This window comes from Pseudorasbora parva, chromosome 3 (assembly GCF_024679245.1).
Source record: "Pseudorasbora parva isolate DD20220531a chromosome 3, ASM2467924v1, whole genome shotgun sequence".
Classification (NCBI taxonomy): domain Eukaryota; kingdom Metazoa; phylum Chordata; class Actinopteri; order Cypriniformes; family Gobionidae; genus Pseudorasbora; species Pseudorasbora parva.
This window is the reverse complement of record NC_090174.1, coordinates 30922785-30948810: the sequence shown is the minus strand read 5'-3', so window position 1 is coordinate 30948810 and position 26026 is coordinate 30922785. Positions and strand designations below refer to the sequence as shown.

At 39.3% G+C, this 26026-nt stretch overlaps 1 protein-coding gene and 1 long non-coding RNA gene across 4 annotated transcripts in view; one reads left to right on the top strand and one right to left on the bottom strand.

Annotated features, from left to right (window-relative positions):
• Positions 1-26026, top strand: part of arl15a (ADP-ribosylation factor-like 15a) — a 265660-nt gene that overhangs the window by 118527 nt on the left and 121107 nt on the right. For all 3 annotated transcript variants that reach the window (XM_067438411.1, XM_067438410.1, XM_067438408.1), the window contains one exon: positions 16911-17119. In XM_067438411.1, coding sequence (XP_067294512.1) covers positions 16911-17119 — 209 coding nt within the window. The remainder of the gene's footprint in view (positions 1-16910; positions 17120-26026) is intronic.
• On the bottom strand, positions 2535-6664 carry LOC137071890 (uncharacterized). The gene is made up of 4 exons (XR_010904535.1): positions 6560-6664; positions 3443-3601; positions 3263-3352; positions 2535-2715 (listed from the first exon to the last, which is right to left on the bottom strand). It is a non-coding gene; the product is annotated as an uncharacterized lncRNA (long non-coding RNA).

Here is a 26026-nt window from a genome sequence, read left to right as displayed (position 1 = left end):
TCAGGGACGGGGCACACTATGGCACCCGCATCCAGACCTCTGGAATCTTCATGTCTGGTCCCTGGACGGGACGCGGAGGTTCTAGATGGACTACCACAAGCTGTCGTAGACACCATCGCTTCAGCTAGAGCCCCCTCTACGAGGCGCCTCTATGCGCTGAAGTGGAACCTGTTTGTTGAGTGGTGCGCTTCCCGCCGGGAAGACCCCCGAAGGTGTTCGATCAGTGTCGTGCTTTCCTTCCTGCAAGATGGGTTGGAGAGAAGGCTGTCTCCCTCCACCCTCAAGGTATATGCTGCAGCAATAGCAGCGTACCATGATGTAGTAGAAGGTAAGTCCGTGGGGAAGCACGACCTAATCGTCAGGTTCCTCAGAGGTGCGAGGAGACTAAATCCTCCTCGTCCATCCTCGATACCCTCTTGGGACTTAGCTCTAGTGCTCCGAGCACTTCAGAGCCCTCTCTTCGAGCCTTTGGCGTCTTGTGAGCTGAAAATCTTGTCAATGAAGACAGTGCTCCTGACGGCATTGGCCTCGATCAAGAGGGTAGGGGACCTGCATGCACTTTCGGTCAACGAATCGTGCCTAGAGTTCGGGCCAGGTAACTCTCACGTTGTCCTGAGACCCCGGCCCGGATATGTGCCCAAGGTTCCTACCACTCCCTTCCGGGATCAGGTGGTGAACCTGCAAGCGCTGCCTTCGGAGGAGGCAGACCCAGCCCTGGCTTTGCTGTGTCCGGTCCGCGCTCTTCGCGCTTACGTTGACCGGACCCAAAGCCTTCGGACCTCAGAGCAACTCTTCGTCTGTTACGGAGGCCAGCAGAAGGGAAAGGCTGTCTCCAAGCAGAGGTTAGCCCACTGGATAGTGGATGCTATAGTCTTGGCCTACCAGTCCCAAGACGTGCCTTGCCCGTTCGGTGTAAGAGCTCACTCCACTCGGAGTGTTGCTTCTTCCTGGGCGCTGGCTCAAGGCGCCTCGCTGACAGACATATGTAGAGCTGCGGGCTGGGCGACACCTAACACGTTTGCTAGATTCTATAGCTTACGTGTAGAGCTGGTATCTTCCCGCATCCTCGCCCCCAGTGGCCAGGAGCGCTAAGTGCCCGTTCTAAGTGTCGGCTTGCGAAACGCCACTCCCGCCCTCTGGGCCGGATACGTGCGTCTATTGTCTCCAGTTGTGTTCCCCGGGAAACCGGCTAACCCTGTCGAGCTCCTCCGTCACCCCTCCGGTGTCAGACGTTGCGGACCGTCTGACGCCAGGCCTGCACCCTTATGCTTGTGAAACGTGGCTGTAGGCTGGGTTCCATATGTAGCGGTTCCCTCACGGCAACCCCATATGTGTATTCTTCCACGGTATCAGCTACCCTTCGGGCTAGCCCCGTGTCTTTCCCTCGACAGAGCCCGCTCTGTCGTCTCTGGGCGTGTTCTTTCCCCCCTTCAATCAGGCTGGAACCACCCCAGAGACTGCCATATGTTGCACTACCCTGCCAGGTTAGTCCTTATGTGTATTCTGCCACCTCTCCTTCCCTGAAGGACGTGGCCCCGCAGCGTACCCTCTCTCTCAAATACGAGGTAGGCACGCTTCCCAGCGTTATCCAATAGTCATTCTGAGTGGGTCTTGCAGAAACAGCAGTGACTGTACTCCCTGCTTGGAGCCCTGACTTCCGTACCATACTAGACGGTGCAGTGCGCTCAAGCAGGACGCTGGAAGGGCCAGCATCCTGGCGTTTTCCATAGGGATCCCATTCGTCGGTTCAGTTCTGACGTACGTCGAACGTGACCGACTGAAAGGGAACGTCTCGGTTACGTATGTAACCCTCGTTCCCTGAAGGAGGGAACGGAGACGTACGTCCCGTCGCCAGATGCTGTGCTTCCGCTGGGAGTCCGGTCACCTTTCGGCTCCTCAGCAGAAAAAGCGCTGATCTACCATTCCACTTCCTATTTATACCCGCGCTGCGGGGCGGAGCGTGGAATGCGTGATCGCATGCCAAATTTCATTGGCTCGTTGTTAGATGCTCGAAGTAGGATTGGTCTCTAAAGTAAGATCCCATTCGTCGGTTCAGTTCTGACGTACGTCTCCGTTCCCTCCTTCAGGGAACGAGGGTTACATACGTAACCGAGACGTTTTTGTGCGTAAAAAAACAGAAATAATAACTTAGTGATGACCGATTTTCCTGAAGCTTCAGAGCTTTATGAATCAGCGTATTGATGAACTGAATCGATACATTGAGTCACAGTGATTTGAAGCTTCATGTTTTGAAATCTGCCCATTATTAGATAAGTCCTTATTTAGTTTTTTTTGCGCACAAAAACTATTCTGGTCTCTTCATAAATGATTGAAGAGCCGCTGTAGTGAGATGGGCTTTGTAACGACGTCTTTAGTGCCTTTATGGGTCTTGAGAGAGGAAATGACATTGGTGTCAATGAAGGCCTTTCTGAGCCATCGGATTTACACACTAATATCTTCATCTGTGTTCAGAGGATGAACAGAGGTCTTACGGGTGTCCAACGACATGAAGGTGAGGAATTAATGATAGAATATTTGTTTTTGGGCGAACTAACCCTTTAAATATAACCTATTTGTATGCAATATAGCAAGCAGGTTCAGGACCTCTGATCCTTCAATGACAATTTTAATGTCTTTTGGTGGATGGAGAGGATCCTCTTTCCCAGTGATAAAGATCGCCATGGTTGTTTGCTCCAGTTCTTCAACCTCATTTTCCTGCATAAAAAAGAAAGAGAAAATAAGTAAATTATAGTTTCAGAAATCTCCCATTTTCAGCTCTTACACACTCTAAACTGAACTTGAATAGGCGTGTGACGAGTGAGAGCAAAGCGAGGCCGGTGAGTAATTGGATGATCAGTGCCAACTGCACGTCACACTGGTCTAAGATCTCTCAAGGAGGAGTGAAGGGAGAATAAAAGGAGGAGCGACGACAGTGAAGGAAGAGAGGACCAGGCCTGGATTTTACATTGCATATAGGTGTTAAGTCATTTGCAAATGGATTCCTTTGGACACACTTATTTTGACAGTGTTACAGGGAAGACAAGGATAAAAAGATTGTTTTGGTACGTCTGGATATGGTCTAAGTGTTCACAGCTCAAAATTCAGCAACAAAGATTTCTTATAAATAGTGTTGAAATCTCATCTTGTGAGCTGAGTTTCTCGTCACACCCCTATTTATTAAAAGTGGCTAGGAAAACCTAGACTATGACCATGTTAGTCTGTAGGTGTTAAATGTGTGATCAAGTGAGAGAGATGCCCTTACCTGGTATTCTTTGAAAAGGTGCTCAAAAGGTTCGCCGAGGTAGATCAAAGATTTGAGGATGCATTCTCTTCTGATGGTGATGTCTACAGTCTGAGTAAGAACAATAACTATGAATTAAAATTAAACATAAAAAAACACTATTCAGCCATGGATCCTACTAATAATCAAATTTATAGATACCTCAACTAAAACCTGCAAGGTCCTGTTGGTCCTGTTCTCTTTCACAACTCCTCCCTTGCTCCAGATGACCTTTGACAGTTTGGTGGAGTGCTTGTCCAACTGCGCCAAGAACTTTGTCTCCAAAGGAACTGTTGTAATTCACATGAACTCACCATGGATCTTAAAAGTAGAGCATACAGAATTAAGTTTAGAAGATGGTGAACACAAACAGAACCGTACTAAATTACAACAACAACAACAACAACAACTCATTAGCAAAACCGTACAGTTAGGTCTAAAAATGTGGAATGCCAGGGTATGGCAACTGCCATACGTAAACGCCGCCCGAGTAGTTGTGTGCCCAGCCTATTCTCTGCTATATACTGACCTAAAACATTCACTTTAATAAAATCATCATCAAAGTAATCCATATGTGACATCAGTTAGTTCATTAGAATCTCTTGAAGCATCGAAAATACATTTTGGTCCAAATATCACAAAAACTATGACTTTATTCAGCATTGTCTTCTCTTCCGTGTTCCTCAAAAAAGATTAAAAAGATTCATGATTCAGTGAATCGATCACTGATTCGGATCGCCAGTGTCATGTCATTTCAGCAGTTCGGATCGTGTGTCAAAGTCCCAAACTGCTGAAATGACGTGACATTGGCGATTCGAATCATTGATCAATTCACTGATTCATGAACCGTTTGAATATTTTTTGAGGAACACGGAAGAGAAGACAATGCTGAATAAAGTCATAGTTTTTGATATTTTTGGACCAAAATGTATTTTCAATGCTTCAAAAGAATCTAATCAACCAACTGATGTCACACATTGACTACTTTGATTATGTTTTTATTAGCTTTCTGGACATGGACAGTAAAGTGGGCATTGACATATAAAATATCTTAAACTGTGTGTGAAGATGAATGGAGGTCTTACGGTTGAGGAACGACATTAGATTGAGGAGTTAATGACATAAATTTCATTTTTGGGTGAACTAACCCTTTAAGGCATGTCTGTGGGATAAAGAACTTTCGAAAAGTATTTTTAATCACACTTATTTGCTACAGCTCAAACGTTTGGGATCCATACCTTAAGAGCTGGAATATAGTGTGGCCCCTTTAAGAGCTGCGCGTTAGTGATGGGAAGTTCGGTTCTTTTCCGCGAACCGGTTCTTTCGGACAGTTCGTTTCAATGATCCGGTTAAAAAAAACGGATCACCGGTTCTTTTACGTCTTTACGTAATGACGTCATTTCTATCATCCCAGCGGATGAAAATACATTCAAACACATCCATATAAAGTATTTGTAATCAAAACTTAGTATAGTAATAATTATAATTGACATCATAATCATCTTGGAAACATTTTTTCATTTATGTTTTGCAACAGCACTAAATACAGTTCACCAAATCGAACTGAATCGATTGTTACAACATCTACTTCAAGATATTAGTTTTATTTCTAGTTTGAGAGACTGTCACTGTCACTGTCGTGCAAACACTGATGTTTTACACGGATTAAATAAACATACATTGACATAATAGGCCTACTTACACAAATCCTCAGTGTTCACCCGGGCATCAGCTGTCCCAGTCCGAGAGAAACAGTTCGGTTACGCCTCTCTCACGCATGCTCAGTATCTCAGCTCACCGGTTCTCAGAATCGAACATGTCCGAAAGATCGAACGTGTCCAATAGAAACGGTTCTCGATTCTGTACCGGTGATCCGTTGCAACCGGTCGATCTGACTCGAGAACCGCTGTATCAGTGTGTGTGTGTGTGTGTGTGTGTGTGTGTGTGTGTGTGCTGAGCACAGGGTGCTGAGCTGCGAACTGCTGCAAGCTGATAGTCTATATCAAACCTACTGTTTTGATTACATCTATTTTAAAATCTTTATCGACTTAGAAATTAAATAAGATAAAAGCTGTTCCTGAAAATATCATGCATTATTGATAAAACAAATAAATGTTTAATTTGACCGTTTTACAATCTATTGTTTCCAAAACTTTAAAATAATACAGTGACAGCTTTGTTATAATGTTTCCAAACGTGATTAGTTTTAAATACACTTAACCTGCATTTCGTTCCTCTGAACAAATAACACGCATGCGCAGCTCATCGGTTCTCAGTATCGAACGTGTCCGATAGAAACGGTTTTGATTCTGTACTGCTGATCCGAGGATCCGACAACCGGTACGTTCGGTTACACGCGCATGCTCAGTATCAGCTGTTCGTGAGTTCATCAGATCTCTCAGCAAAACATGTCTCACTTCAGCTAACGATTGGATTTACAGCATCTACTTCAAGATATTCGTTTTATTTCTAGTTTGAGAGTCTGTCACTGATGGCAGAAAGTTAATATCTACAGTATTTGTGGGATCAGCCCTGATTTGAGACGCGAACCGTTTAGAATGATTCAGTTCGATTTGGTGAACTGGTTCGACCGGTTCACTATAAAGATCCGGTTAAAAAGAACGATTCGTTCGCGAACCGGACATCACTACTGCGCGTTTCATTGAACTGCTGGTATTTTGTGTGTGTGTGGAACTGTGCCGCGATTCACGAAAGCAGTGAGAGAAACACGGATTCGGGAGCGATCTTGTTCAGAAAAATAACCTGCTTATTCGTTTTAGCCGATTGTAATGCATTTAGTTCAAAACTGTAAGCGGTGATGGTGTTAATGATTTACCTCAGCTATGAGCGAGAGTGAGCTTCAGCGCGCTCGGACTGCAGAGTGCTCAGCGAAAAAACACTTTTCTTTTAAACTGGAGTCTAATAAAAGTTAAGCAGAAAATATTGTAGCTTATGTAGGCTAACTGCACTTGTTTCGAGTAACGTTAATGTTATTGTTAACTCTTTTCTTTCCCTTGACACGGTCAATGCCCCCACACAATGCATTTAACATTAGATATTTTGCATGCATTTACATTATTACTCACCGAGTAGTTATTACTAGTTATTACTAAAATAACCGAACGTTATAGTTTGAATGAAGATTGCGAACATTTCCAGTGCTGTCTTAAAAGTTAATTTACACGCTATCAAGTATTAGCGCTGAAATTACGGCCAGAATCAAGGCCCGTCAGATATACTTGAGGTAAAAACGTTAACGGTAGACAAAGTTTATCTTACCTTATCAATGTTACTCTTCCTCGTAGTTCTGTCTCGGTGCCTGCCTGGATGCGTCTGATGTCCGTTCCGTTGAAAAGTTCGCCGCTGGAGTTCGTGCTGTGTTCTTCTCAGACAGTTCTGACTTTTTTTTTTTTTGAACCACAGAGAGCGGGATCTCCAACTCAACAATGCGCATGTGCAAATCCTGCTTAATCTAATAAAAGTGCTCTGATCAAATTAATAAATTCAGTTTAATGTCCCGATGCCCATTTATATTGTATCAATGTAAAAAAAATGGATTGAACCATAAATCTAAACTAAAATGTTTACTTGACATGAAAAAGTTAACAATTTTAAGCTATTTCAATGAGAAAATACACATTAAACGAACAACACTAATGTTAGACTTTTTTCAGTGTATGGGGATGGGAGAAACCCACCCAAAATAGCGTCGGTTAAACAGTCGTCGGTTAAACAGTTTTTCAGTCGATTATTTTTTTTCTCCTGGTTCTTGACGGACAAACCAATTTGTCAGATGTCCTTATATACATATATGTCTTGCCACTATTGGGCAAACAGGTCTGTGCCCGGTAATCAACCGGGCACTTAAGACCTCTTTTAAGGGCTCTTTTAAGTCTGAATTACTTTCCTAGGATTTTTTTTTCTATAATTTTAAGAGGAAGGGCCCACCTTTCTTAGAATATTCTTAGAATTTTGTCACTAGGAGCTACTGGGAAATTTTTTATGAATATGGGCCCAGACCACTAGTGCAAATACATTCTGTTTTGTTTTTTTAATTAATTAATTAATTCATACACAATATATAAAATTATAAATATATTATAAAAATCTGCTTTGCAACTTTCAATCTTTTCAGTTATTTGCTTAATTGAATTCCTTCACCTAAAGGCAGACTGAATATTAATCAACATTATCAGCATGCTCCTATAGTGCTGAATTTATGGTTTCCTCAAGCTCATACTGTAGCCAGATGTCAAAGTAAATTAATGATCTAGAACATCGTTAGGTTGTAATATCTGTAGTATGAGTCAATATTTTTGTGTTTTATACAGTTATCTTGGATTTTACTCCTGGAGCTAATGTATTGTATGTGTGTTAATCTTATTAGCTATGAGCTAAAATGTCGAGCTTAAATGTAATTTTTGCTGTTCTGCCAACTCTCATGTTACTTTTAAGAAGTTAATGTAAAACAAATGTTCTGCTTATACCAGTTATTATTCTTTCTATTTTTATATGTGTGAAAGGCTGAAGTTTTGAGGACAATGTTTCAAATTCAAATTTTGATTTAAATTTAGGGTTGTAGGTTAGCTAATGTCTTTTGTTCTAGGGGTGGGCGATATGACCAAAACTCTATATCATGATATAATACGAGTAATTTTGTTTCCCGTTTTATACAGGTCCTTCTAAAAAAAATTGCATATTGTGATAAAGTTCATTATTTTCCTTAATGTAATGAGAAAAATAAAACTTTCATATATTTTAGATTCATTGCACTCCATCTGAAATATTTCAGGTCTTTTATTGTTTTAATGCTGATGATTTTGGCATACAGCTCATGAAAACCCTGCAAAAGATTCCTGAGGCTTTGAAAAACTCCTAGCCTGGTTTATTACTCAAATTATGGGCCATCATTGACCCCCCTTAAGCGAGAGGGTAAGACACAGAAAGAAATTTCTGAACGAATAGGCTGTTCCTAGAGTGCTGTATCAAGGCACCTTAGTGGGAAGTCTGTGGGAAGGAAAAGTTGCACAACGAGAAGAGGTGACCGGACCCTGAGGAAGATTGTGGAGAATGACCAATTCCAGACCTTGGGGGACCTGCGGAAGCAGTGGACTGAGTCTGGAGTAGAAACATCCAGAGGCACCGTGCACAGGCGTGTGCAGGAAATGGGCTACAGGTGCCGCATTCCCCAGGTCAAGCCACTTTTGTGCTACAGAGAAGCAGCACTGGACTGTTGCTCAGTGGTCCAAAGTACTTTTTTCGGAGGGAAAGCAAATTTTGCATGTCATTCGGAAATCAAGGTGCCAGAGTCTGGAGGAAGACTGGGGAGAAGGAAATGCCAAAATGCCTGAAGTTTAGTGTCAAGTACCCACAGTCAGTGATGGTATGGGGTGCGTTGTCAGCTGCTGGTGTTGGTCCACTGTGTTTTATCAAGGGCAGGGTCAATGCAGCTAGCTATCAGGAGATTTTGGAGCACTTCATGCTTCCATCTGCTGAAAAGCTTTATAGAGATGAAGATTTCGTTTTTCAGCACGACCTGGCACCTGCTCACAGTGCCAAAACCACTGGTAAACGGTTTACTGACCATGGTATTACTGTGCTCAATTGGCCTGCCAACTCTCCTGACCTGAACCCCATAGAGAATCTGTGGGATATTGTGAAGAGAAAGTTGAGAGATGCAAGACCCAACAATCTGGATGAGCTTAAGGCCGCTATCGAAGCATCCTGGGCCTCCATAACACCTCAGCAGTGCCACAGGCTGATCGCCTCCATGCCACGCCACATTGAAGCAGTCATTTCTGCAAAAGGATTCCCGACCAAGTATTGAGTGCATAACGGAACATAATTATTTGAAGGTTGACTTTTTTTGTATTAAAAACACTTTTCTTTTATTGGTCGGATGAAATATGCTATTTTTTTTTGTGAGAATTTTGGGTTTTCATGAGCTGTATGCCAAAATCATCAGTATTAAAACAATAAAAGACCTGAAATATTTCAGTTGGTGTGCAATGAATCTAAAATATATGAAAGTTTAATTTTTATCATTATGGAAAATAATGAACTTTATCACATGCTAATTTTTTGAGAAGGAGCTGTATATATATTGTTTGTTTACGGGTCGGTTTTTATCACGGTTTTAGGTTCACGGTTTCAGTATGGTTCGGTATTTGCTATGTTCAGGGAATAAAGGACTAATAAAAATAAAGAAAATAAGAACAAATAGCTTAAATACACGCAGCAGCACAAATAAATACTATTGAGCAAATATACTGATAAAATAAACAATGCTTTTCAGGTTTTTCAGGTAGGTCTAACATTCCTCCTATGATGGAAATATCATCAATTTGCCTCATTGGAGGAATTTTTCCAGAAATAAAATGCATAAATCTCTTGTCTCAGGGGGATATGAGGGGGGAAAGCACAATCATTTGAATATACTTCAGGGTTTCTACTGATACAAAGCCATATGCTAATCGCTGAAGTAACCCTTTAAACTAACAAAAGCTATTCAATCAAGAGCAGTGAGTGATGTCTTTATCTTTTGTTTGACATTAAACAGAGTAAGTTACTGCCCCTTTAAGAACTAATGCAAGGATAGTCGTCATCTTTCTCAAATGTATAAAGTTCACTTAAGGCATATTCAGATTATGTCTGCTTGGATACTCTTCAAGATGGACATGTTGACATACTTTTTGTGTGAGTTTGTCAGTTAAAGCGCACGACTTGAAAGATAACTCAATATCTGCACGCTGTGACAAGTGTGCATGCTTCTGGATGATGCGAGTCCTCATTGGCGTCTTCTGGCGAATATACCCGGGCGATGATGATGGCGAAAAATGACTGGTCATACGGCAGCACTCGCATGCATTGATCACAGTTTACAAAGAGAGACCATTTTGCCCACGTTGTTCTTTTATTATCACTGTTGTAGACACTGAGGAGCCAGCACGTGTATCCATCGACAGGAACATACATAAAATCATTATTTTCAAGTTAGAACCCATATTAAAGGTGCGCCATCAGATGTGAGACACATTTTTACACGGCACCCCTGCTCATTTCAGACAGCACCCCGGTTGGGAAACGCTGCACTAGACCCCTGAAGGTGTGCTGTGGTAAGTCCTGTAAGTATCAAGGTGTGGCCTCCATGGTTCAGACTTGGTTCATTCCTGAACCATTTTTGCTTTGTGGCAGGGCACATTATCCTGCTGAAAGAGGCCACAGCCATCAGGGAATACCGTTTCCAAGGAAAGGTGCATGATATGCACCCATGTTTAGATAGGTGTCAAAGTAACGCACATGGATGGCAGGACCCAAGGTTTCCCAGCAGGACATTTCCCAAAGCATCACTCTGCCTCTGCTGGCTTGCCATCTTCGCATAGTGCATCCTGGTGCCATGTGTTCCCCAAGTTAGTGACGCATACACATGATTTAAAAGAAACCGTGATTCATCAGACCAGGTCATCTTCTTGCATTTTCCACGGTCCAATTCTGATGCTCACGTGCCCACTGTTGCCGCTTTTATACTATGTATTCTGACACCTTTCTATCAGAACCAGCATTAACTTTTTGATTAATTTGAGCTAGAGTAGCTTGTCTATTTGACCACACAATTCAGCCTTCACTCCTTATGTGTATCAATCAGACTTTGCCGCCCATGATCCTATTGCTGTTTCACCACTGTTCCTTCCTTAAACCACTTTTAACAGATACTGACCACTGCAGACCGGAAACACCCCCACAAGTGCGGCTAGTCGTCTAGCCATCACAATTTGGTCTTTGTCAAACTCGCTCAAATCCTTGTGCTTGCCTAATTTTCCTGCTTCTAACATATCAACTTGCTGAGGACAAAATGTTCACTTGCTGCCTAATATATCCCACCCATTAACAGGTGCTGTGCTGAAAAGATAATCAGTGTTATTTACTTCACTTTCCAGTGTTCATAACGTAATGCCTGATCGGTGTATATCACTTTAATAAGGTTTCTATAATATCAACATTGAAATAATGAAATCAGTTCTCTTTCGCTGCATACTGTACTACCGCTTAAGTTTTGCATTCTTTTTAATTTGATACTTTTTTGAATAAGTTGTACAAGCAATTTGAGTGAAAAGAAGGTATTTCAGATTTTCTTTGTTTAGTTTGTTTAGTTAGTTCTTTTGCTTTATGACAGCAGCTCTTGATCTGCATGAACTCATCAGATTTACATGATCAGGATCATGTTCTCCAGCATGATTTGAGATGATCCAAAGAGCATCATGTGCTTTAGTGAAAGCAAGAACATCTGACTGTTTGTACAAAGAAGTTCAGATAATGTCATAAATGTACTTAATTTGATTTGTGAAATAATTGTTTTTCATTTGACATAACTTTTTTATTTGTATTTGACCAAATCCTAAAACGGATGAAATAAAAATCCAGGATTTTAATGTAGTTGCAGACGTTTGGACCACGCTTTTTTTTAGGATGTCCTGCCAGGGTTGAGTTTCTCCTGCCAAACCAAATTAGTCTGTATAATCAGTGGTTTTGTCCATCTTTCTTAAATATTAAATGCGACAACTCAGTGATTGTAGTTTGCAATGACACATACGGCTGTCAGGTTTTCCTAAGATTATACTAATGCAAAGCTAATGACTAAATGTAATATGTGATGACTGTTATTCTATTGTTATTCAGTTTCCACAAAATTCCATTTGATATAAAACGCAAACGATCATGAGATTATAATGGAAATGACATCAGGGATGCTGATGTGTCTTGCATTTGCAAAGGAAAGGTAACTTTGCAGGCTTCCGAACCAGCTTGACAGCAGATGAAAAGTAGAGTTTTTAATGATCTAGTTGAGAAAATAAATAGTTTTATATATTGAAGTATCTCTATAATAAATATTCCATGTTGAAGTAGGCTTGGCAATCAAAATCGTATTCTTCCTGCAGAATTCTATTGTCAGCCATTTCAATGGCTGAGAATTTCAAATGGGTACCCTATTTAGTGCCTGATAAGAAATTGTAAATTTTGATGTATTTTGTTATCTCGTAAACAAGATATTACAGTAACTTGCTTATTTTTTGATCAGGCATTTAGCATGCATTTTGTCTGCATTCTCAAATGTGATTGGTCAAGTGAGAATAATTTTTACTGTTTGCATCACTTGTCCGTGTTTTCTATCATTCTCCAGAGCAAAACAGAAATGCACCACTCATAAAGACTGTTCCAGTCTCTTGCATGAAACATTGGCTTCTCTCCCCCCTCCCTCTGCCTCCGCCAACAAAAAAATGTGAACTGGACAAATTTAGTCTGAAACCCAAAACCATTAGCGATTGGATATCCTGGATGGATGGATCCATCCATCCATCTATTACATGGGTGGGTTCTTGTGCACTGATTTTATTTTATACAAAATAAGATTGCTGTATAAAAGCAATCATGCTGCACTCTCACAATCATGCTGTACTGATTTTCAGAACTCTTGCTTGTGTTATTGCTTACATATACACCTGTGTATACATACACATTTTTTTTAAGAAGTCTTCTGCTCACAAAGGCTTCATTTATTTGAACAAAAATACCATAAAACAATAAATCAGTGAAATATTGAAGTTTTCTGAGTTTAGTGTATTTTCCAAATGTAATTTATTCCTGTAATGGCAAAGCTGAATTTTCAGCAACATTACTCCAGTCTTCAGTTGCACACAAGGCAAGATGTATGTCCTTAATAAATAATTCTAATATGCTGTAATATTTGTTGCTCAAGTAACATTTCTTATTATTATCAATGTGGAAAACAGTTGTGCTGCTTATTTTCTGTGGAACCCTGCCTTTTTTATAGGATTCCTTTTAACTAAAGTTCAAAATATAAAGAAATAGTAATCTTTTGTAAAATGAAAGTCTTTACTGTCATTTTTAAATGAATAAATTTCTTTCTTTCTTTCTTTCTTTCTTTCTTTCTTTCTTTCTTTCTTTCTTTCTTTCTTTCTTTCTTTCTTTCTTTCTTTCTTTCTAAAAAACAACCCCCCCCCCAAAAAAAAAAAAAAACCAAAGAAACAACAATAACTTACTGACCCAATCTTTTGAATAGTAATGTAAATGGCACACATATAATGCAGGAATGAAGTGTGGATTACTTTAAATAGTGCCAAAGTATTTTACTCATTTATATTTAAAGAGAAAAGAAACCTAAGACTCTGTTATGCTTGGTTGTTTGTACTGTCTGCTGCCTGTGGTTAGATGGTTTCGAGCTGAATACCATAACCTGGATCTGGGCTGTGGAAAGGCATTTCAAGACTCAAGCCATCTGATGTGATCCAGATTGAAATGATGGACATTTAATGAGTTAAGATGAAACACTATACCATGGAGATGTGGACAGACGAGCAGCCAAGACAGACTGTTTCAACATATCAGGTCAAGATAACAGGCCCTAGGAGAAGTAGATTGTTTTCGCTAAATTTCATTTTTTGTTTTACATACTGTATGTGTTAGGTCCATCATGTATGTACAGCAGGTACTCGTTTATTCCATCTGAACAAAACCAGAATAGGTTTTGAAATATGTTTTGAGAGGCTTCACAGAAACATAAATGACTAGTTTTCTGAGTATGTTTTTCTATCAAATTAACATTTGACTTTATGAAGGGCCGTTGGCCAATAGGTGGCAGAAGATGTCAGTATGATGATAGATGGGTACGGGACATGTGCACAGATCCAAACCGATGACCAGGCCTGTTTGCTATATCTTCACAAACTCAACTACGCAGAAAACTGTACATATTACCTGATCCTTTTGTTTATCAAGCATTTGTTTGACCATGCTTTAGCACTAAGTGTAGTGTAAAGCTTTGTTTAAAATCTATCCATGTTTAGATCCATTTAGAAGTATATGGCCCCAAAATGTGGACAAAATCAGTGCAGGAAATGCTTTAAAAAAATTCAGATACTGTCAGCCTGCATTTTGCAGACACTTATTTTACACTATGCATGTCAGCTTGAGTGTACTCTTTGTTGCTATTATTCCCAGGTGTGTTTTTTCTGTTTGAATATTTTTTAGATGTAATTTATTCCTGTGAGTTTTCAGGATCATTACTGCAGTCTTCGGGGTCACTTGATGTTGGATTCTAATATGCTGATTTGGTGCTTCAAAAACTTTCTTATTATCATTGTTGAAAACAATAGACCTTATTCACAGCAGCGCCTTCTTTGATTTTTAACGGGAATGAAAGCGAGGCTGTGGGGGATAGACATACAACTCTTCAGTGGGTTGTATTGTTATTTAATGTGTTTTTGAATTTCTCTGCAAACATATCTTTCCAAGAGCTTTCAATAGAAAAACAAAAAACAAAATACAATAAATATGAGCTGTGAAAAGATTTGAGTAATATTGGAGCTTTATACAGCTTTTTACAGCAGATGCCATTGAAAACACAGTAAGTCTATCTCTCACAGCCTCACTTTCATGCCTGCCATGGTGCTGCTCTGAATAAGGTCTATATTGCTGCTTAAAATATCTGTGGAAATTGTTTTACAGGATTCTGTGATGAATAGACAGCTCAAAAGAAAAGCATTTGCTTGAAATATAAATCTTTCGTAACATGTCTTTACTGTGCCTTTTGATCAATTGAATGCACCCCTGGTGAATAAAATTAATTTCTTTAAAAAAAAAGCTTTTGCCCTCAAACTTTTGCGGTCTTGCAGTGTAATCGAAGACGAGAGATTAGTGCATGATTCACCTTGTGAGCATGCAGGGCTCATTTACAGATAACCTACACCTAAGGCGTAACCTACAGTAAGACGATTATTATTTCACAATAAGCCCTGATATAGGGTTTTGCCATAACGATTGTCGGTCTGTACATTATCCTGCCCATTACATGGCTATTTGCCAAATAAATAAATGCATGGACATTTGAGTTTAAGTTATTTTGTGATGTGAAAAAATTAGGCAGTGGAGTGCTGCAATGTTCTGTTGTCTGTTGTCCGACAACGATCAAATATACAGTTTAGCCGTCATTTTACATAAACATTTGACTGCAGAATGTCTAAATCAGAATCAAGTGTTCCAGAGAGGCGTGTAATGAAAACAACTACTGTGGCATATAAGATATGCACATCAATTTATAACACTAAAAAAGAACCCCATGTGGACTCTAAACCAGCAAAACATTTGAGCTGGCAACCAAGAGACTTGGAGGAAACCCAAATACATTTTATAGTTCCTAAAAAGGACTTTGCATTTACTCTATGGAGAAACATTTAGGTAAATGTTTTGTCAGTTTATTTCTAACTCCATTCAGTCTCTTTGAATAGATGTAGTTAAATTAAGCAGCCATTTTTGTGATAATACAAACAGGTTTTTGTACATGATTGTCTTACTTGTGATTACACCGATTTGTCTTGATAATTAATCATATGTAATTATTAAATGCCTCATTACATAATGGAAAAACATTTTCTCTCATTTCATTTACTACATCTCTACTGTATTCATTTGCACTTAATTTAATGCTTGCTGAATTACTAGAATATTGTTGCACAGAGGCACGAGATGACAGAACCAAATCATTGAGATATTTGAACAGGCTGTGTTAGAAAACACTGAGCGAATGACCATACTGTTGTTTCACATCTCCCCAGGAGACTTGTGTGCTGTTATTTTACACGATTTTAGCCTGGCAAGTGAAACAAAATGTTTATTTTCTGGCGAGTGTGATTTATTTCGTGCAGTTTCCACTAACAGTTTTGTTTTTAGACTTTAAGGCCACTTTTTTTCGACATACTTGCGTCAAGATCTCTCCGGATTTGTCAACACACATGACTTGTGGTCTGATGATTATTGTGACAGAATAATGCTTGATGATTTATTTTTCCTTTTTCCCTTTTATCTTTATTTTGGGTGACTTCAATTAGATTCAAAAATTCATTTTGAAAGATTTTAAAACTTTCGAAATCGTGAGGAGCACTGTAACAGCATAATATGATTTATGTCATAGACTGTTCCTATAAGGAAAGAGGAAGAGGAATATTTTAAGTGAGACCTCCATGTAAATCCCCATGAATATTCCAAATTTGTGCAAGAGGAATCTATGAATGTGAACCTAGCATCAAAATATGAAAGACTTGTGATGGCTTTAAACCAGGGTTGTGTGCCATTCAGAATCAACGTTAGAATGCACTTTCAAGCACAAGGAATACAGAATTGCTATTTGAATGTAACAAAGTAAAATAAAAATGAATAACTTTTTAGCTAGAAAATCAACTATTATATAAACTATTTAAAAATGCTGAAAATAAAGGCTTAAAAGCCTTGAAAAATGAATTGGATGGATGGTTGGATGGATACGATACTACCTATACAAATGTAATGTGATTAAATACATTTAATCATATAATTAATAACTTTTGTCAGCCACAGTGGAACATTTTTAACTGAACAAAAATAAAAAAATCACAGATTGCATTACCTGTGATTATTTTCACATTTCAGTTCATGTTCCTTTGTGACATAGCTAATTCAATTCAAAATGACACTCATAAATTGAAAGGGAGACAGTATTCCACTTCTGATTTTTGCTTGCTTATCATTGTATATGAAGAGATGGTCACATGGTGCATCATTACTGTTTCCCACTTTGTAGGAGCTGAGACCATCAAGAAATACTGGAGCCGATATTATCAAGGTTCCCAAGGTGTAGTGTTTGTCTTCAATTGTGCTGCATCAGATGAAGAGATGGAGGCTTCCCGTGCTGAGCTCCACTTGGCCCTGCAGCATCCTCAGCTGTGTACCCTTCCTTTCCTCATTCTCGCCAACCACCAGGATTCACCAGCTGCCCGCTCTGTATCAGAGGTATGGTAACTTTCCACACCAAATATAGCTCTATGTTAAGTGCCGACCATCTCTGTGATTCGCCGCTGTTGAGGGTTGCTGGCCTCTGTTTGTACACACACTCTGAAGTGTTTGGACTGAGCGATGGTAAGAGTGGTTTTTGGAGAGCGTCCTGTTGCCATGTAAAAAGAGCTGTTGTTTATGGTCAGTTTTGGAAGATGACCGACCGGGGCTGGGATAGGATGTTGTGGGGAGCTCCCCCTCCCTAGTGCATCACAGAACCAGAGCTGACGGTGTAAACATGCTGTGACGTGGGCTGGCTGACTAATAGTCTTTTTCCACATGCTGAGAAAACCCGGTAGAGTTTGTTCTTCTCAGGAGGAATATACTGCCAGGAGGCACTTGAAGTTTTCAAAGTATGTATTAAATCTAGACACGGACATAAATATGACAGTCTGGTGCTGGAGTTATGCAGCCAAGACAGGAAAATATCAATCTATGTAAATACCATGAGTACATTTTTACAGGTTGCCAGAATTTAAACTTTGACGTCACATTTAAGTGCAACATTAAACCTCAGTTTCAGGTGGGCTTGGCTACTTGGCTGAATATTTGGAACAAGTAGTAATATTAGTAGATAACCACTAATAAATTATTAATATAATAAATAAATAAAATGATAATAAATAATATTATTTTTTTAAAATGTATTTTTACATGTTTTTATTTTTATTTTATTCTCCTAAAAACTTCCTAACCATAAAATCATATTGATATTTTCCCTAAAATGTAAATCTTTGGAATGTTTTGTTTAAATATGCTGAGGTATAAAAAAAGAAAGAAAAAAACTTTTAAAATGTTTCCACTATTAAATGTTAAGGAAAGACAGGGCATCTTTAGCCCAGCATATTCCTATTCCCATTTGTTCTTGACGATATAGAGAGTTTATGTTAATCTTGCACAGGAATTGTTGTCTGTGATGCAATTCAAGAAAGAAAATCAAAAAGAAAAATTTCAAAGAAATGTCTGCTCACTCTGCTGCTAATAACAGATTATATTTGTGGCTGATAAATGTGACTCACAATTAGAAAATTAGGGCCTGGAGTACACATTTATTTCGCTGTTCATGTATACATGTACAGTATGTTTCCTCAAAGCACAGGGGACCGCAAGGGGGTGCTATTGTGTCTGCTGAAAAGTTTAAATTAAATTACATGTTAAATGTAATTTTAAAATTCATTAAATTTTCCAGAGCCGAAAGCCTCGTGGGCTGCGCTCCGACAACCCGCATTCGAGTCCCAGCCTCTCTCTCCCACTTTGCATTCTGTCAAATCTATTCTGACTATCACAATAAAGGCATAAATGCCAAAAAATAAATCCTTACACAAAAAGTTTAATTCTACTTTCTAGACTGTAAAAAAATATTTTTTTCAGATATTTAGATTTTTCACTAACTTATATATGTTTCTTTATGGAAAAATAAAACATAAATACTGTAGACCTATTTATCACCACTATAATTTGCAATATAGGTTGTTATGAAGAAAATAAAAACTGAGGGGATCTACTAATCTACTGATTAAAAAAAAAGTTCAGATACAAGTGGATTTAAGTTCCGCATATAAATACAAGCAGCACTGACCCAGGTTATAGATACATTGGGGTTTGGGTGCAGATTTGTGTATAGTAGTTTTAAAAACATTTTTATCATATACAGTGGTGGTCAAAATTGTTGGAACCCTGGGTAATAATGATCAAATATGGCTGTAAAAAATAAATCTGTATTGTTTATCCTTTTTATCTTTTATTTAAAAAAAAATCACAAAAATCTAACCTTTCATTTAAGTTAAAGAATTGAAAATGAGGGGTAAATCACATTATGAAATTAATGATTTTCTCCAAAACACTTTAGTATTTTTTATTAAATACTTTTTGCAACCTCCTTTTCCCAAGATAACTGCTCTGAGTCTTCTCCTAAAATGCCTGACGAGTTTGGAGAACACCTGACATGAGATCAGAGACCATTCCTCCAAACTAAATCTCTCCAGATCCTTCAGGCTCCCAGATCCATGTTGGTGCTTCTTCTCTTTAGTTCAGCCGCTCATTCTCTATAGGGTTCAGGTCAGGGGACTGGGACGACCACGGCAGAAGCTTCATTTTGTGCCCAGTGACACATTTGTGTGTTGATTTTGATGTTTGTCTTGGATCATTGTCCTGATGGACAATCCAACCAAGGCCCATTATTAGATTTCTAGCAGATCCAATCAGGTTTCGATTTTTTATCTTTTGGTATTTGCTAGAATCCATGATATCATGTCTCTGAACAAAATGTCCAGGACCTCCAGCAAAAAATAGTAGTGGGCATGGGGTACTTTTTATCCCTGTTTGTACCAAAACCATCTGGTGGATTTGCTGCCAAAAAACTCTTTTTATAGTTTCATCTGACCACAAAACCAGGTCCTTTAGAATTTCCAGTCATGTCTGACAACGGAATATGCTGGAGTTTGTTTCTGGATGAGCAAGGAGGATTTTTCTTGAAACCCTCCCAAACAACATGTGGTGATGTAGGGGTTGTTTTTAATTTTTAATTTTCTTTAGGCTTTCTGACCCCAAGGTTCAACTAATCTCTGCGATTCTCCATCTGTGAATCTTGGAGAGTCTTTGTGCACTCAAACGTTCCTCCTCACGTGCATTAGAATGATATAGACACGCATCCTATTTTAGGCAGATTAGTAACATCTTTAGTTGATTGTAACTTCTTAATTATTGCCCTGATGGTGGAATTGGGTATTTTCAATGCTTTAGCTATTTTCCTACAGCCACGTCCTATTTTGTGAAGCTCAACAATCTTTTGCTGCGCATCAGAAATATATTCTTTGGTTTTACCAATTGTGATGATGATTAAGGGGATTTTCCCTTTTGTGCTTCCTTATATTTATACTGCTGTGAAACAAGACATCATAGCTGGACAATTTCATGTTCCTTGTCACCCTGGTGTGCTAAACAAATGTAAATATTAATGGGAATATACTTCAGAGATATTTTACTCATACAAAAAATTGTAAACTTTTAATTAAAGTACTAAATGTAGTTACATGGAAATAACTTTCTCAAAGTGATGCAGCTCTATCGACAATTTATTAAATGTCGCATTGCAGCTTCACTTAGAGTACACACTGCTTATGCATACGCTGTGAAACTGGAAGAGCATTTACTCACTGTGGTTGCATGTGAAAGTGACACCTGCCCTCTTCCAGTGCGGTTGTGTTCGGCGTGGGATGTTTTGGCTAGCCACCTCCACTTTCTACTTGTGTTTCACTGCTAGACTCTCTCAACTGAAGAGGCATGCATTGTGGTCGTGGTGAGAACTCAATTGGCGATGAGAGAAGGAGCCTGCAAAGTATTTCAGACAAGCCTGTTGCCAACTCTTGACATGAGGAAATATGCTGGAGAGGTTTTCAAAAGCTTAGGCCCTGATGATTGAAATGAGAATCACACCATACTGGAGTGTGCATTGTTGTGCAACAGGCATAAAGTAATCACAAACATTGTCTGCTGGAATGCTTAGAATGTCAGAAAGGATTGTATAGACGAAAAATAACATAGATTTAGACATGGGTCCACTTTCCCCTTTGATTTGTATAGTCTATAAGCCTATAGGGTTGTGTGCCACCCGGTCAGCAGATATCCTGATATTGACTAACAGGACATGTGGCATGTAGTGTGTGTCTGCACGCGGAGGAAACTCTTGTTTTTGGTGTTGACTTCACTCAGTTGGTGGTCAACCGAGAGAGACCACACAGACCCCTCTTTTGTTTAAGCTCACAAATGTGGTCAGTTGCATCCGATCAGCGCAAACTACATTACTGGGGAGTTTGCCATGTGTTGGTCTATTTTTAGAAGTTGAAGTCACAGAGCGTTTGACCTCTTTTAGCTGTTTGCAAACACTTCCAGAGCCACGTGAGTTTGGCTTAGAGAGGCAGTGAGCTCTGCCACAGGCCTTTTATTTGATTACGTTGTCGTCTCTATTCCTGTTGTAGGCATACTGTGTGTCCTGACACAGTGAGTGATCAAGTCCCACAGGTCGATCCTTGCTTATCTCTGACATACTTGGCAATTGCATTGAATGGGACATGGCCTGCATCTGTGTGTGGTGGAGAGTGCCCTTCAACTGTCCTATGTATCTGAGGGTGGCACAGTCTTTTTTGTTTGTCTTTGATTTTGATTTATTAATTTTTTTAAATTTAAACTAAACAAAAGCTTGACAAACCAACAATAATATATACAGTAATGAAAATAAGTATATTAACACCCTGCTATTTTGCAAGTTCTCCCAATTTCTAGAAATCATGGAGGATTCTGAAATTGTCATCGTAGGTGCATGTCCACTGTGAGAGACCTAATCTTTTTTTTAAAAATCCAGAAATCACAATGTATGATTTTTTAAAACTATTTATTTGTACGATACTGCTAAAAATAAGTATTTGAACACCTGAAAAAATCAATGTTAATATTTGGTACAGTTGCCTTTATTTGCAATTACAGAGGTCAAACGTTTCCTGTAGTTTTTCACCAGGTTTGCACACACTGCAGGAGGGATTTTGGCCTACTCCTCTATACAGATCTTCTCTAAATCAGTCAGGTTTCTGGCCTGTCGCTGAGAAACACTGAGTTTGAGCTCCCTCCAAAGATTCTCTATTGGGTTTAGGTCTGGAGACTAGCCAGGCCACGCCAGAACCTTGATATGCTTTTTACAGAGCCACTCCTTGGTTATCCTGGCTGTTCGCTTCGGGTCATTGTCATGTTGACCCAGCTTCGACCCATCTTCAATGCTCTAACTGAGGGAAGGAGGTTGTTCCCCAAGCTCTCGCAATGCATGGCCCCGGTCATCCTCTCCTTAATACAGTGCAGTCGCCTTGTCCCATGTGCAGAATAGCAACCACAAAGCATGATGCTACCACCCCCATGCTTCACAGTAGGGATGGGGTTCTTGGCATTGTACTCATCCGTCTTCCTCCAAACATGTTTAGTGGAATTATGAACAGAAAGTTCTATTTTGGTCTCATCTGACCACATGACTTTCTCCCATGACTCCTCTGGATCATCCAAATGGTCATTGGAAAACTTAAGACGGGCCTGGACATGTGCTGGTTTAAGCAAGGGAACCTTCCGTGCCATGCATGATTTCAAACCATGACGTCTTACTGTATTACCAACAGTAACCTTGGAAACGGTCCCAGCTCTTTTCAGGTCATTGACCATCTCCTCCCGTGTAGTTGTGGACTGATTTCTCACCTTTCTTAGGATTATTGAGACCCCAAGAGGTGTGATCTTGCATGGAGCTCCATTCCAAGGCAGATTTCCAACAGTGGACCTTTTTTCACCAAGCTGCTTGGCAATTTCCCCGTAGCCCTTTCCAGCCCTATGGAGGTGTACAATTTTGCCTCTAGTTTCTTTGGACATCTCTTTGGTCTTGGCCATATTAGTAGTTGGATTCTTACTGATTGCATGGGGTGGACAGGTGTCTTTATGCAGCTAACGACCTCAAACAGGTGCATCTAATTTAGGATAATAAATGGAGTGGAGGTGGACATTTTAAAGGCAGACTAACAGGTCTTTGAGGGTCAGAATTCTAGTTGATAGACAGGTGTTCAAATACCTATTTGCAGCTGTATCATACAAATATATATATATTTTAAAAAAATCATACATTGGGATTTCTGGTTTTTTTTAAATTATGTCTCTCACAGCGGACATGCACCTACGATTACAATTTCAGACCCCACCATGATTTCCAAGTGGAAGAATTTGCATAATAGCAGGGTGTTAAAATTCTTATTTCCCTGTATATTTTTCTGTATATATATATGTGTGTGTGTGTGTGTGCTATATAATAATATTATATTATGCGCAATATTATGTGCAAAGACTGAATGCTTTAATTTCAACTTTCATGCTGTCTGTGCTAGTGCTTTGTGTGTGTGTGTGTGTGTGTGTGTGTGTGTGTGTGTGTGTGTGTGTGTGTGTGTGTGTGTGTGTGTGTGTGTGTGTGTGTGTGTGTGTGTGTGTGTGTGTGTGTGTGTGTGTGTGTGTGTGTGTGTGTGTGTGTTTGTGTGTGTGTGTGTGTGTGTGTGAGAGAGAGAGAGAGAGAGAGAGAGAGAGAGAGAGAGAGAGAGAGAGAGAGAGAGGCTGACCCATCAAAGCAGAGAGGCGGAATGGCAGAGCAGGATATCCGAGGCAGGTTCGATCCCTGAGAGGGGAACTGGCATTTGTAGTTGCCTTTCCCACTTCCTTCTTCCTCACCTCTTTTTTCCCCACACACTTCTTTCTTTTAGGTGATTGCACATGTGTGACCCTGGACCACACAACCAGTCATAAGTTGCATGACTGCAACGAATTTTCTTTCATGCCAAAAATCATAAGGATATTAAGTAAAGATCATGTTCCATAAGATATTTTGTACATTTTTCTACCGTAAATATATAAAACATTTATTGTTATTAGTCATATGCATTACTAATACTTAATTTGGTCAATTTTAATGGTGATTTTCTCAATATTTAGATTTTTTTTTTGCACCTTCAGATTCCAGATTTAATAATAGTAGTATCTCAGCCAAATGTTATCGTATCCTAAGGGAATGTATTAGTTATTTATTCAGCTGTCAGTTGGTGTATAAATCTTATGACTAGTTTTGTGGTCCGGGGTCACATTGAAATGTTTACATGTTTTAATTTGGATCTGTTTCCACATCTTTTTGAAGCAGAAGCGCTTCACATTCACATTCGCCATAATAAAAAGCTTCAGATAGTTGAATCTTAGGTCAAACAAACCTTTAAAGCGTTACGTGCCATTATAAATAATCCAGATGTCTTGTTGACTTGCTTTCGTGCAGAACTTGCATGCTTAATATTAAATGAAAGGTACTAAATGTCTCCCAGTGCATGTACAAACAAAGTGTTTGCTTAACTCTTTGGTTAGACAAAGATGGACATGCTAAGAATATTCCTCTTTGTAGATTTATTAACTTTATTAATTGTTTTGCAGTGCACCTTGCCATCTGATTTCATTTTAATAATCAGATTCTTCCCTCAGACATAGTTGGGGTTGTAAGATGTCCTGTTTTTGTGTAGCAGGTGTTGTTGTGAAAGTGTGGTTAAAAGAACATGATCCAAACTCATGAGGTTTACCGCAAATGCTCAGTCACCTGCCCAGGGAGCTGCAGAGACTAAACACCCTTCAAACTCTGAATCATGATGTATAATCAGTAGGTCATCACTGCCCACTGAGCAGCTAGACAACTGACTCTCAGAAGTTCCACTGCCATCTGTCATAACTAACCGGATTTAAGCTTTCATCACAAAGTCTAAAGCTAAAATTACATTTGAACGTCGCTAACTGTAACGTTAGCATCCTATTCCATTGAGAAACTTTTCTGGGCAATGGCAGGTTGCTGTTTACAGACAGATTGGTTTAGATGTTTTGTACATTGAAATAATTTTTTATGCTGATATGTATTATATGTTTTTGTAAAAGGTTTTAAAGACACTTTGGGTATAGGTTTTCTGAAAGCAGAAGCAGCCAGTGTGTATACAGTCTGTGCATACTGTGTTGTTGCAAGCTGGTTATTAGCGCTGCCCGGTATCGTTTTATGGCATAATGTTGGCGACTTCTCATTTTTACATTGCCGCAGTGAAGTTTAAAAGACTCGCTGGACCTGTAAAGTCCTCACTAGGGCCCTGTGTGGGACTTTTTTTCAGGAGGGAAATATTCATGGGACGGAATTCCTTGTTGACACCAACCTCCTGCTGTTGGGGCCCAAGGAGGAAGTGAGCAGAGAGAGGGGCGTCATATGTTGATACAACACCTCAACAAAGCAGGCTGTGTGGATGTTTTGCCCTAATGCACTGTTTCTTGTTTTATGAAGGTTCCCTGCATGAAAGCTCAAATGTTGGGCTGAAGAGCTGATCTTAGGATAGAGAAGATCAGCTCATATCATCTGTGAGGAAATCAACCGTAGTTCCACACAGAGAGCTCTATTATACACCTGGTGTAATGCGGCGCCAGACGCAAATAGCAAAAGTCTTGGACTTTTATATGAACAATGATGAGAACATCAGTGCTTGAGCGCAGACTCACAGGTGAAGGACTAGGTAAACCCAGCCTGATCAGCTGGCGATTTGATTTCGCCCTGCAACTCAGTCTGGAAACCTGTACATTTATTTCCACTGCGTCTGTGTCACGTTTGCGGAAACCAATCACAGACTGGCTTATCCACCTGTAGCACTATTGGCAGGTTAAACATGACGACGGATAGAGAAACGATGGATCGATGCCTGTTGTTCACACCTCTTGTGGTCTGATTGTGAACTAATCCTAAGCCAAACACTAATCCTACCCTAACCCTATAGGAAGTATATGTAGTTACTAAATCTTACTCAGTACTTAAATATATAAATACACTCTAACAATGACACCTTAAAATAAAGTATAACCAAGTATTATGTAAAAGTAAAGTGCTTGCTTTTCTGTTATCAGTAACAGAAGTGGCAAAATCTGTAATACTTGTAGGCATTCAGCATGTATGCATTTATATTAAGTGTTATTTATATGAATAGTGTGATTGATATATATATATATATATATATATATATATATATATATATATATATATATATATATATATATATATATATATATATATATATATATATATATATTGGTCATCCGCCACAACAATAATCTTTAGGATATTGGCGTCGGCTATCAAAACATCTATAACCGTGATAACACCTGGTGTTAACATATTTGATCAGATTACAAGGGGAGGGTCTCTGGCTTTGTAAAAATTACTTTTGCATATATTTTTTTTTTTTTTCAAATATTCGATCAGTTAGATAATTATTGTCTTTTAAAGCTGCATTTAAC